The 13,005-nt window shown below is 40.5% G+C and overlaps 1 protein-coding gene across 4 annotated transcripts in view; it reads left to right on the top strand.

The window, feature by feature from the left end:
• Positions 1–13,005, top strand: part of Adamts9 (ADAM metallopeptidase with thrombospondin type 1 motif 9) — a 182,128-nt gene that overhangs the window by 28,508 nt on the left and 140,615 nt on the right. For 3 of the 4 annotated variants that reach the window (XM_008827120.3, XM_029560638.1, XM_029560639.1), the window contains 7 exons: positions 3,257–3,546; positions 5,701–5,784; positions 5,887–6,002; positions 7,387–7,427; positions 7,548–7,653; positions 10,842–10,988; positions 12,156–12,297. In XM_008827120.3, the coding sequence (XP_008825342.1) occupies positions 3,257–3,546; positions 5,701–5,784; positions 5,887–6,002; positions 7,387–7,427; positions 7,548–7,653; positions 10,842–10,988; positions 12,156–12,297 (926 nt within the window). The remainder of the gene's footprint in view (positions 1–3,256; positions 3,547–5,700; positions 5,785–5,886; positions 6,003–7,386; positions 7,428–7,547; positions 7,654–10,841; positions 10,989–12,155; positions 12,298–13,005) is intronic. The other variant, XM_029560637.1, reaches the window with a different exon arrangement.

The raw sequence follows: 13,005 nt of genomic DNA, 5'->3' as shown, positions 1-13,005 counted from the left end.
GAGCAAAACCTTAGGCCTTTATGCCCACTGTCACTAGCTAGGAGTTGGAAGGACATTCTGAATTCTCTCCAGGAGTCCTTCCCTCAGGAGGTTGATGGAGAAGTCCCCCCAAATAAACCCATGGCTTGACCCATGAGATAGTAGTGTTCATTCATCATATATCACCACTTCCATTATGAAAACTTCATGTAGTCAATTGCATTAGCCACATTTCAAGTGCTTATATGACTGGTAGTTTCCATACTGAATAGCAATGTTTTGACCAGCATTGCATAGGAATATTTTCATATTCTTCAGGTAATTTTTTACTGTTAGACAATAATGCCTTAACTTGATAGGCTATATAATGTTTCATAAAAGTGGTAAAGATTCTATTTTATGTTCTTTATGTACAATACAAAGAAATCTCACTTGAACCATTTCTTTTAAAATTTTCTGTAAAGTTCCTTGTTCCTGATCAGTTTCCTGTAAAACGTTTTGCTTCCAGCTTTGTGTTGTGATATTTCCTCATTTGTCAAAATTATTTTTTAAAAACATACTGTAGTCTATTAAAATGACCAGATATTGATTTGCAGAACTTTTCATAACTTGTTTGATAAAGCCAGTCTCTGTCAACAAAAATTTATACTTATTCTGCCCATTCACAGTTCTGAGTTGCCTCTCCCAACTTTCCAGAGAAAGTGAGTATCCTGTTTAGAACAGTGTGGGGTCCCAGGAGTTCCTTTGTAATTAAGGTTTCTGTAATTCAGAAGGCTTTATCCAGAGACACATGGTGGTGCTAGACATTTAGCTAGCCCATATATGCCTAATATTTGACACAAATCTGAATTTACCTATTGTATCTAACATAAAGAAAGATATTGCTTGAGATTTTTCAATTAGGAATATCAGTTTTTCTTGCTCTGAAACCCTGGCAGTGGGCAGGAGTTACCCACACAGACCCGGGGTTCTTGATGGTTACAATGTGTGTACTAAAATTCCAGAGGTGAAAGAAAGGAGTTCTGAGAAGGAAGTAAGTTAACTGATCAAGTGAAGTTTATTCATAAAATTAATTTTGGCAGGCACTTTTATACATATTTTTTTTGTTCTGTGATTGACAATATGAATATTGAATGGTACGTTTAAAAATTTGAGTATAACGTAAAGTGCCTGGGGAACACTTTAAGCCTTGCTTCAGGCCTGGTGTGGGACAGAAGAATCCCAACATGTTTCCAGGTCCTATCAGTGCTGCTGCTCCATGGACCACACTTTCCAGCAAGACTAGTACTCAGGATTATTTTTTTTGTTCTGTGATTGACAATATGAATATTGAATGGTACGTTTAAAAATTTGAGTATAACGTAAAGTGCCTGGGGAACACTTTAAGCCTTGCTTCAGGCCTGGTGTGGGACAGAAGAATCCCAACATGCTTCCAGGTCCTACCAGTGCTGCTGCTCCATGGACCACACTTTCCAGCAAGACTAGTACTCAGGACGCAGAAGATGCATGGAGCTAGAAGAGTATTACAAACCACAGCCCCAACTTCTGACCCCCACACTCTGACTTGAATCTGCATCCTTAACTCATGTAAAGTAACAAATTCAGAGGCATTGAATGGCAGGGACTCTCTTCTTCCATTTCACTTGTTGTGGTGACATAATAGACATTTTGTTCTGTGTTTTCTAAAGTCCTTTTTATTGCCTGTTAGCCTGCCCATCTCTCAGACCTGTCTCTACTGTACATCACTGGATTTCAAAGACTGTTAAAAATGAAGTATCATTTTTCTTCTCTCAAACTCTGTTGTGATACTGGCCTTTTTTTTTATGGCAAAGAACAGTGAGGGAAAACTACTTAAGTCCCAGCAAGGCTTTTGTTACTCAATGGAAAGAATCATATGCTGTTCTTTCCTTTAACTTAGGCCTGGCATTCTAGTACATTCAGTGTGCATCTATGGAAGCTTCCAAGGGAAGCCAATCTCAGACCCTTTGTTATATCAATGCAACTGTAGATTGGGTTTTATTTGTACAGTTCATAGTCTGTAGTTTGCTTTATATGACATTTGACTATAAAGATATTGTATTTATTTGTTTGTTTATTCATTTATGTGTGGTCTCTGTGTGTGTACGTCTTCTTATGTGTGTGCACACGTGCACGTAAGTGCAAGTACATGTACATCTAGGTGCATATGCAGGTGTGTATGTGTTTACATATGTGCATGTGCCTGTGGAAGCCAGAGGTGAATGTGAGGTGTCTTTCTTAGTTGCTCTGTATCTTTTTAATTGAATTTTTGCACATTTATTTTGGTCATATTTAGGTCCTTTCCCCTGTCCACACATACCCTTATTATCCTCCACCCAACTTCATGTACTCTATTTTTTATATATGCATGTAAAGGTTTATAGAATCTAATTTGTGTCCCTAAATGTCCTTTGATGTGGGCCCATCCGTTGGAGCCTGGTTAACCTACTAAGAGTCTCACCCTTGAAAGAGACTGACTCTCCCCTTCCCAGCAGCCATTGGTTTCTAATAGTTCCTCAGATAGGATTGAGGTTTCTTACCTAGTTCCCCACATCTATGCTAGGATTTTGTCTGGCCTGAGTTTACTTGGCACTGGTGCATGCTGTCATCATTACTGTGAGTTCATATGGGTAACATCCCAGCTGTCTGGAAAACTCTGTTTCCTTGTGGTCATCCATCCCCTCTGGCTCTTACAATCTCTCTGCCACCTCTTCAGCAGTGATCCCTGAGCCACGGGAGACAGAAGTTTGCATATGTGTCCAATTCAAAGATAATCACTGTGCAGTCTCTTATTCTCTGCAAGTTGGCCAATTGTGAGTTTCTGTGTTAATTACCGTCTGCTGCATAAGGAAACTTTTCTGGTTCCAGTTGAGAGCTACATTAATCAATGCGTTAGTATAGCAATCATTAGTATAACAGTCATTTGGAGTCACTTTAATACTATATCTATTTGAATCTCATTTTTTGAGACAGGGTCTCTCGTTGACCCTGAAGCTCACTGAGTCAGCTAGGTTAGCTGCCCAGTGAGCTCCAGGGATCTACCTGTCTGTCTTTCTTTCTCTGGAATGACTAGTGTGTATCACCACACCTGGCTTTCTACATGGGTGCTAGGGATCTAAACTCAGGTCCTCACACTTGGGCAGCACTTTGCCAACTGAGTCATCTCAACACATAAAGGCATCATTTTTAAATGTGTACGATTTTTGGTATGAAATAAGTATGGCCTGGTGTGTAATGCATGTCATTTGATTTGTTACAGAACTCAAAAATAGTCACAGTAAAGGCAAGAGGAAAACCAGAACAAGAGCATGGGGGAAAAGGAATAGCCTGGCTGATGATGTGGAGCTCTTAAATAGTGGCTTGGCAACAAAGACGTTTTCTGCCTATGGCAACAAGACAAATGGCACGAGGGAAAGGAGGACCCACAGAAGAACCAAACGTTTTCTGTCCTATCCACGGTTTGTAGAAGTGATGGTGGTGGCGGACCACAAAATGGTTTTATACCATGGAGCAAACCTTGAACATTATATTTTAACCTTAATGGCAATTGTAAGTACATCAAAAAGAAGGTGATTGATGAGCTGACTCGATGTCCTATTGGAGAATGGGTTTTCTTTTCCATACTGCCTTGTAGCATCAGTCAGGCCTGACATTTCAGCCATGCAAGCAGATGACCAAAGAGAACGTGTGTTTACTTATTTGTTGCCTTTTTATAATGATGGTGGTAATTATCAGTCATTAGTGTGGATGCTCTGCTGGAAGATGTGCTTTTGTACCTAAAAGGCTGTGTTTCTGATCCTCCTGGCAATTAAACTGAAAGCAAAATAAATTGGAATTATTAGAAAATCAAGAAGAACTAGAAACTACTCATTAAAAGCTGAATATCCTTCTCTGTACATGTTCCCGGTACCCTCCCAGTGGCAAGCATCGTTAGTTTTTGCTACTTCTAACCAGTACTGCCTATTAAAAATATAACCCAATGCACATATTTAATTTTAAATATCCTAGTAGCCACATTTTAAAAAGAATGTAACAAAAACAACTAAAAACTTAATTTTGATATTTTTGTACCTAACCATGATCATTTCAACAATTATGATGAAATATTTTACTTTTTTATGCTAAGTCTTCAAAATCTATTATCTTTGGATTCAACTAACCTTGTATCAAAATGAATTGGAAGGGCTGAAGAGATAGTTCAGCAGGTAAAATGCTTGCTTCACAAGCATGAGGATCTGAGTTCCATCCCTAACATCCATATAAAAACAGGTGTGGTGGTGGTATGCACTTGTAATCCCAGCACTGGGTAGGTAGACTTGAGTGGATAGATCCCTGGAGCTTGATGGCCAGTGAGAAATCTTGGCTCTAAAAATCCTACATCTATGCTAAGACACATACAGACTTTCGTCTTATTATTAGTTCCTAAGCAATGTGATGTGACTAGTCATACGGAGTAAGGTATTAGAAGTAATCTAGAGATGATTCTGCACAGATAAACCATTTTATATAAGCAGCTCGAGCACTTGCCCATTTCCTTAGCAATCCTGGAACTCGTAAGATACAGAGAAATTACTTCACAACTTTTTTTTCTCAGACAGGAAAGGAACAGTCTCATATATTGTTTTACACATTGGTATTTCAATTTTTTCTTCAGTTACACATTGGTGCATGGAGATCATTTTAAGCCATAGCATGGCATTCCTTTTTATGGATTAACCCTTATTTATCCGAACAAGATTCTACTCAATAAATTCCCCAAGTGAATGTGAAAATCCACATGTCTGAGAATGCTGCTGTCTTCTTCATTCCCCATGGCCTGTCCTGGTCCTTGCCTCTCCCCGTCTCCCCAGCCATGGGCCACCCCACATGCTCCCCCAGCCCATTCTCCCCTCCACCTTCTTATCCTCACTTCTGCCCCTACTTGTTTCCAAATGCCCCAGCCCCCTCCTCCCCAGGGAATAGAAAAGAAGACCTAATCAGACCTTGCATACCTCAGCTCCATGTCCACCTCATGGTCTCAAGGTCTGCCCGAACTTTGATTATGAATATGGAAGTTGGGTCACATGGCCCAGGCTGAGAGTTCTGGATCCACTGCTTGCCACTGTATAGCCTTGGAAAAGTTACTTAATGTCTCTGAGCCTTTATGCCTTCTCTTTCATAGAGATTATAGCAGTACCCAGCCCAGAGTTTTGCTGTGGAAACTAAGTGCAAATTCAGTTTTCTGCCAAATCTAGTCTATAGTATGCATCCAGTGAGCGTTAGCTCTCATAACATATTACAACAACAAAACAAATCAGAAACAGGTTACGGTGGTTGTGAGAGTACAAATGGGCAATAAGCATAAGGAACAGAAATTATCAACAATCATGTAAGAACCCAGGACTTCAAATAGCAGCAAAGTGCTCAATGGAAAATTGATATACAATGTTTTGGAACAGAGAACTGTTAAGTCACACGATAATTCAATTTCAAGGGAAAATACCTCGGAATTTAAACTTGTTAGAGTTCATTACTATCTAAACCTGCCATCTGTGCATTTTACAAAGAGACTTAAAATCAGTGTTTGTTGAATGAACATTCGAACTATAAAACACATATGTTGCATGAAATGTAAAAAGAGCTAGAGCCCAACCTAAGAAGTGAATTGCGTATTGCTTACCCCAGAGTTCACAATTAACTTTGAAAAATTTATCTCGGTTGCAGGTAGCTTCTATCTATAAAGACCCAAGTATTGGAAATTTAATTAATATTGTTATTGTGAACTTAGTTGTGATTCATAAGGAACAGGTAATAAAGTTTTGTTTTCTTTTTTATTCTATCTGTATCCCAAATGGCATATCTAAATGGTGTTGGTTGCATAGACCAAGCGTAATTCTTCTCTGTATTTAGGAAGGACCTTCCATAAATTTTAATGCCCAGGCAACGTTAAAAAACTTTTGCCAGTGGCAGCATTTGAAGAACCTCGAAGGTGAGACACACCATGACACTGCTGTGCTGGTGACAAGGTAAATGGGTTTTCGCCTCCTCGTCTCTCTTGCTATCATCAGGTCAGGTTGATGGGAAGGGTCCTGCATTGCTGGTAACCCTTCCTCACAGGGAAGTTCTCAGCTTAGTCATGATGGACAGTTCGTACCACATAATTGTTGTGCAGGCTGCCATATTGCAGTGTGTCTACCAGCATCCCTGGCCTCTGCCCCCTATATATCAATAGCACTGTCTCTCAATTATGACAAGCTACTTGGTCACCAAACACTGCCACATGTGCCCTCAGGAAAGGGGGTGGAGGACAAGAATCACTCTGGCCGTGAACCTCTATCATATGTGTGCCTGTAAGAACTCAATCCGTCAGGCAGGCCTGGAAACGAATGCCCTTCCATGACAGGCAGCTGCTTGCTTGTCACAACCAACTTGTGGTTGCCATGCAGGACCTGAGTCTAGTGTTGCCAGCTTATGTGTTTTTTTTGTTGTTTTTTTTTTGCAAGAAACCAGAAATAAGAACTTTTTTCAAATGTGAAATTTCCTTTTCTTTGTAATTTTTTTGAATTTTTGTGTATTTCATGCAGAACATCTTAATCAGTTTTAATCATCTTTATACCCCCTTTCCCACTGACACGCTCCCATAGCCCCCCACCCACTGAAATTCACACATTCTGTCATTTGTGTTAAGGCCAATTGCATCAAGTTAGTGTCCCCAGATGTCCCTCAGTACAAGTTCATCCACCGGGATCTACTCAGCCTACCTTAGAGTCCCTCCCTTTAAGATCAGCTCTTTCTCACCAGCAGTAATCAGCTGCCAGTAGTTCTTCGGCTAAGACTGGGGCTTGTTGCCCATTTCCACAGTTCTTTGCTGACATTTCCCAGTTTTTAAGTAGCAATGCCACTCTCAAGGAATGCTTTAAAAATTGTACAAGGCAACAAACAGGGGCTCTGGTTTAATGGTGCCTCTCATCATGGGCCACCTCTGGTTATAAACACTCTTACTCCCCCCGAAGTCACTGCAGGAGATTGAACCCAGGGCTTTGCCCAGACCTTGCACATGGGCTCTACCACTAAACCATACCCCCAGCCCACCATGCACTTACATGAAAATCAGTTAGCACTTTACAGTCTCTTTCTCTAGGGTATCAGCCAAGTCTTGCTAGGTGAGGTTTCTGGTTGTCCTGTGGCTACCCTAGAGGCACAGCAGACTTCTCCACACAATCTTTATCCCTTGAATCAATGGCTTTTACAAACTCTTTTGGGTTGCAAAACCCTGCCTTTCCTACTTGTTTTTTGTTATTCCCCTCAGTAAAATGTGTGTTATTGTGAATGCCTGGAAGTTTCTCAAGTATTTACTTGCATTGACCTTTATTCTGATGTTGTCACAGCCTAAGTCTGCTTTGCTTTCAGGCAAGATATCTGCAGAGCTCATGACAAATGTGACACCTTAGGTGAGTGCTCCTTGCATGTCCTCCATGGCTAAAATAGTTTCTTAGAGGTTTATCTTCCAAGTCACAATTGCTTTTTAAAGTAAATTCTTGGTTGTTTCTCTCCCTCCCTCCTTCCAATAGGTCTTGCTGAACTGGGAACCATTTGTGACCCCTACAGAAGCTGTTCCATTAGTGAAGACAGTGGCTTGAGTACAGCTTTCACAATAGCCCATGAGCTGGGTCATGTGTAAGTCTTCATTCAATCATTTCATTTAATTCAGAGTAACTTAAAACTTTGTTCTTTTCTACCAGTGAGTATTCATTTGATTTTAGAGGAGCTAAGACACTTCCCAAGTCCGAGTAGACTCTGCAGAGTTGAAAGCTCTGAACCTCCTTGGGAGAAATGACTTGGACTTCAGAAGTTTGAGTAAATGCAGTACATACTCTTCGGCCCTAGCCCTGTCTTTGGCTTAACTTCTCATGTTTGATGTGCAGAATCTAATAATATTCTCTTCTTCTATTGGGAACCCCCCAAAAAGGGACCTTTTGATTCCCTCCAACAAAGCAAAGGGTGTATCAGCTGGAGAACGTTCTTCATTTAACATCACTGTCCAGGAAGTGGCCTCAACATTGCTCCAGCCCACAAGATTTCACAAATCCAGAGCCTTCCCAATTTTAGTTACGTGTAGCTATAATTCAGATGGCATCTGGATCCGTAATAGGCCTCCTTTAGTAAAGAAAATGAACAAAGATTCAAAAAAAGATTTGTTTCTTAATTATGATCATTAAGTGGCCATTGTGAAATAGCCTTTCCTGTTTGTTTATAGAGACAGAGCATGATTAGAATATAGGGCAAGTCAATGTAAATTTACCAGAAATTATTTCTAAAACAATTAAACTGTGTTTCATTTATCTCTTTAAAATAATCTTCTCAAAAAAACCATTAGTATAGTAGAAATATGTGTGCATGTGTCAGATGTTAATTTTACCTAGAGCTAATATCATCAACGAAGCAAGCTTTTAAATTAAAATGCTTTCCAAGGATCCTTTGTATGCAGTACATTATGCTAGGTTTGGTACAAGGTATATGCGGACACATACCTGCACACGCACACGCAAAAATGTCCAATTCAGTTCAACAAACGTCTTCCAAGCACATGCAGAAATGTCCAATTCAGTTCAACAGATGCCTTCCAACCATTTTTAAGAGCATACATACCTGCTTTCTCACAAGGAAGGATTATCAAATACTTAGCATTTAGGATGCAAACAAGGCATGGCTTTCAAATTAGGCAAGGCAGAGTGGCTTTGTCAACATCTTCTTGGTCCTTATGAGTCCTGAGGCATCTTCATGAAATGCAGAGACTCCTCAAAGACAATTCTATTCCCAGGTTCCCCCCACCCAGTAGCCAGGACCTTGACCAGGTGATTAAACCTCTTTATGCCTCAGTTCCTTATCTACACAATGTGGGGAATAGTACAGTCATCCCGGGTATCTGTGGGAGGCTGGTTCTAGAACCTGGCATGGGCACCAAAATCCACAAATGTTCTTTATATCAAGAGGCACAGTATTTTTATATTACCTGTGCTGATTTTTCTATATACTTTAAATTGCCTCTAGATGACTAGCAATATGTAATGTGATGTAAATAGCTGTTATGTTGCATTGACTAGGGAATAGAGACAAGAAAAATGTCCACACATGTAGTACAGACACAGCTTCATGCTTTTCCCCTGAATATTTTCCATTTGTAGTTGATACACCCTGCGGATGTGTGCCCAATAGATGCGGTGGGCCCATTGCACTATTCCTACATCGAATAAGTGATGGGATGAAACAAAGATCTAAAGCATTGAACACTCCTCCTTAAACACTGTGGGTGCCGAATAGTATTAGCTATTATTCTTTTGTTAATATTCAACAAATTATTATTATTATTTAGCTCCTGCAGTGAGCAAATGTGCCTGGCCCTTAAATGAAAATAAATGTATTGTTTATTTGTACAATGGAGTAAAATTGATTTTACCAAGTTATGGTGAGCTGGGAGTAAAGGCCAGCCCCTTCCTACCACAGAGAATCAAGCTAGGACTTGAGTGCTTTCCTTCTTTGGGGCACACTAGTATAGAAACTGCATTGACTCCATAGCTGGGATCTGGAAACCAGAAGAGATCTTTAAAGAAATAGGCTTTTAAGCCTGGAAAACTTGGAGTAAATTCATTTAAGACAGATCACATTTTTCCTCTCTACTGGCAAACTAAAGAGCCTGAAATTTTTTAAAGCAGATAACATAACAAACACAGAGAGTTAGTGAGCTAGACCCACAGGCCTCTTATTCCAGACTTTTCTTTTATGAGAAGTAGGTCTACACCCTTCTATTTCATAGATTCCTAGATTCAGCATGAACTAGGGAAGGGAATTGCTCCTTCAGTGCTAAATTAACCGCATGCTCAGTTTTGTGATTGACAACAGTCTTTTCCAGAGAGAAAAAGACCCTCTGACCTTGTCACCTAATGGATAATTGCCTGGGCTGAAAGGCCATTTGGGTCATGGGGTGAAATGGGGCGGGGAGGGGGGGCAGTTTACACTGAGGAAATACTATCTTTTTTTCCCACTTCCTCTGGTGAAGCCAAGAATGGAAAGTATGTGTGAACACTGCAGTCTCTGAGTCCTGCCCAGGCCCAAGAGGATGCTGGCAGTCCTCCACAGCCTTCCCTAAGGCAGAACCTGAAGGAGTTTAAGATCCTTCTTATGCCTGGCTTTTCAGGAAGCCAGCCAATCAGCTGGCATTGGTAGGGAGCATGAATCCAGTTACCATGTCTGCATTTGACTGGCTTAACTGACTTGCCTGCAGTTCCCATGATCACTTCCTCTGAGTTTATTGTGCACACGCTTTACATACCTTCGAAGTGCTGCACCTCCACAGGTGCATCATTTGTCACTCTGACCCAGAAAGAAGAGATGCCAAAGCCCATAGTGTGAGCCTGTTATTACAAAGCGTTTGGCTTCAGTTTTTGACACTGATTTATTCTTTATATTCACAACAGTACAGTATCCTGCCAAAATCTTGACTCCATGAACTACCCTTTAACAGACTATTAGGAATCCCAATGACTCTATTCTAGCACCAACTACAGCACATTCAGAGTCTGCAATTCCAAAAAGTGTACCTAACCCAAAGAAAGGGATCAGCACATATCTTTCTGTAGTCACTAAAGGCACTTTATATGTTTGGGTAGAAATTCTCTTTTGTTCTATATTCCATCTTGAGTTGTCTGAAATTTTAGTCTGCTCACCTGGATTCAGGTCCTTATATCCACAGGAGGCAGTAGCAGTTTTATTTTTTAAAATATTAGACAGACGTGTTCTTAAGTAGTTATACCAGCATGATCCACTGGCGTTTACTGACATTCTAACCATTGCCTCATTGACTTTAGGTTCAATATGCCTCATGATGACAACAATAAGTGCAAAGAAGAAGGTGTTAAAAGCCCCCAGCATGTCATGGCACCAACATTGAACTTCTACACCAATCCCTGGATGTGGTCAAAGTGTAGTCGAAAATATATCACTGAGTTCTTAGAGTAAGAGTTAAATTTCCTTTTAGCACAAGCTTCTTGTATCTGCTCTACGTGGAGTAAACTGTTGTGGGAAGGAAAATAGAATTAAGCATTCCTTTTGGGTTGTTATTTTTGTTAACATTCCTTGGAGGAGGAAAAAAATTACTCTCTGACATCTGTGTAGTTCATAGCTTTGGCAGGGTTTGGAAGATTACAGACTGTACTGAAGAAAAGGGTTGAGTTCTTAAAGGGAATATTCAAATGTTGCTGAATTTGAGTAAGGCTTTGAAATTTGAAAGGTCTTTGGAGAGGGCGGCAGTGGTGAAGGCTTTGCATATTTATGTACTACTGACCTAGTAATCTTGGTTTGGAAAGGAATGGGGTAGAGGTAGAATGTCCAAGGAGAGTCTGTGGGCGAAGTGGAGGCAGACTCCCTGTGGTAGAAGTAAGGATATGGCCTCTACTATCTCTACTGTTTCTCCTACTCTTTCTTTTCCTATTTCGTTATTTTTTTGTTGTTTGTTTTTTAGCTCCTCGAAAATCCAATTATATTACAAAATACCCTTGTGTCACAGACTTACTATTCTCCTCTCCCAGGAGTGCAGAAAGTTAAATGACTGTCCCAAGTTACTGCGTATATATTTCACAGGCACAGAAACAAGAGGGCTTTATTAATCAGAACTCACTGGGTGTGGATATTCCAAGAGAGATGTTTGTGGAAACTTGAAATAACAAGGGGGTTGATGTTTCCCCTCTAAGCAGGAGGTGTGAGGTGTTTTCTTTCTGTGAGATGTTGAGTACTTAACTCATCCCCTCAACAAATATTTACTGAACATTTGCTGTAGACCCCATGCACTGATATACAAACACTCTCTGTGCCCATAAGAAGCTTACAGTCTATTGGGAAAGATAGTAAAGACTAAACAGATAGTCACCCCAAAGGTGACCTGTGCTCTCACAGATATTACCAGTCCCTGTAGCTATGTCATAGGCGCAGTGTCTTTCTTCAGAGTGTGTGCCAAACATACAGCATAACTTCCAGACTTGCCTTTGACTTAACTTTGGATGAAAAGAGTAAAACAAAGGTCAAAAGGAGCAGTCTTTGCTACCATTAGGTACACGGTGGCCTTCACATTTATCTAGAGCCTTTGATAGTCCATCTCACCATCTCTGTGCTTTTGTTTCCCATAGCACTGGGTATGGTGAGTGTTTGATGAATGAACCTGAATCCAGAACCTACCCTCTGCCTTCTCAACTGCCAGGCCTCCTTTACAACGTGAATAAACAATGTGAATTGATTTTCGGACCAGGTTCTCAGGTGTGTCCATATATGGTAAGTGTTCACGGTAGTTTCTGCCCTCGATTGTTGATTCTGGACTTTTCTGTAGTTGTATTTTTACGTTGGATTCCCATTCTAATATAAATTACCTCAAAAATTGGTAATGCCGAAAGTGCTTGTGATAATAGTTATAAAGTGTACGGGACTCAGTGGCACGCTACTCTGCCTGTGCTTTTTCATTGCACTCTTATGACAGCACAAAGGGGATACATTGTCATTTGCAGTTGTCAGTAAGAAAGTAGGGCCCAGAAAGGCTGGGGCTACAGAGCTGGCAATCACATAGCTTGGCTTTTTTCTCTTCTTTCATGTTCTTCAACTTGTCAAAGTAACCTTAACCACAGAGACTTTAGATTTGGTGAAGGGAATTCATGGGACAGCCCTGGTTTCCTGTCTTGTCAAAGTTGAGTCCTGTGACCACCTGGATCCTTAGTTCACTTCTGGCGGTCCCCTAGCTGGGTGTGTGTGTGGTAGTGGTGTTTCAGTGTACAAGCCAAGAACCTGTATAGGTAAGCAGAATTACACTTCTGTGGGGTGCCTCAGGTTGTATCTTTGGGAAGATCTTTTGCTCAGAGAGACTTCAGACAGTTTGATGGATTGGGAGTATACTGATTCCATGAAATAGTTAAAAAGTTCAAGTAACTCCATAATAATATTCACTTCTGTGTTATTCATGTGAAAATTAAACTATAAAGCTGAGCATGC

The sequence above is a fragment of the Nannospalax galili genome, unplaced genomic scaffold (genome assembly GCF_000622305.1).
Source record: "Nannospalax galili isolate Female #2095 unplaced genomic scaffold, S.galili_v1.0 scaffold1051, whole genome shotgun sequence".
In the NCBI taxonomy this organism is placed as follows: domain Eukaryota; kingdom Metazoa; phylum Chordata; class Mammalia; order Rodentia; family Spalacidae; genus Nannospalax; species Nannospalax galili.
This window is presented reverse-complemented; position numbering and strand designations above follow the sequence as displayed.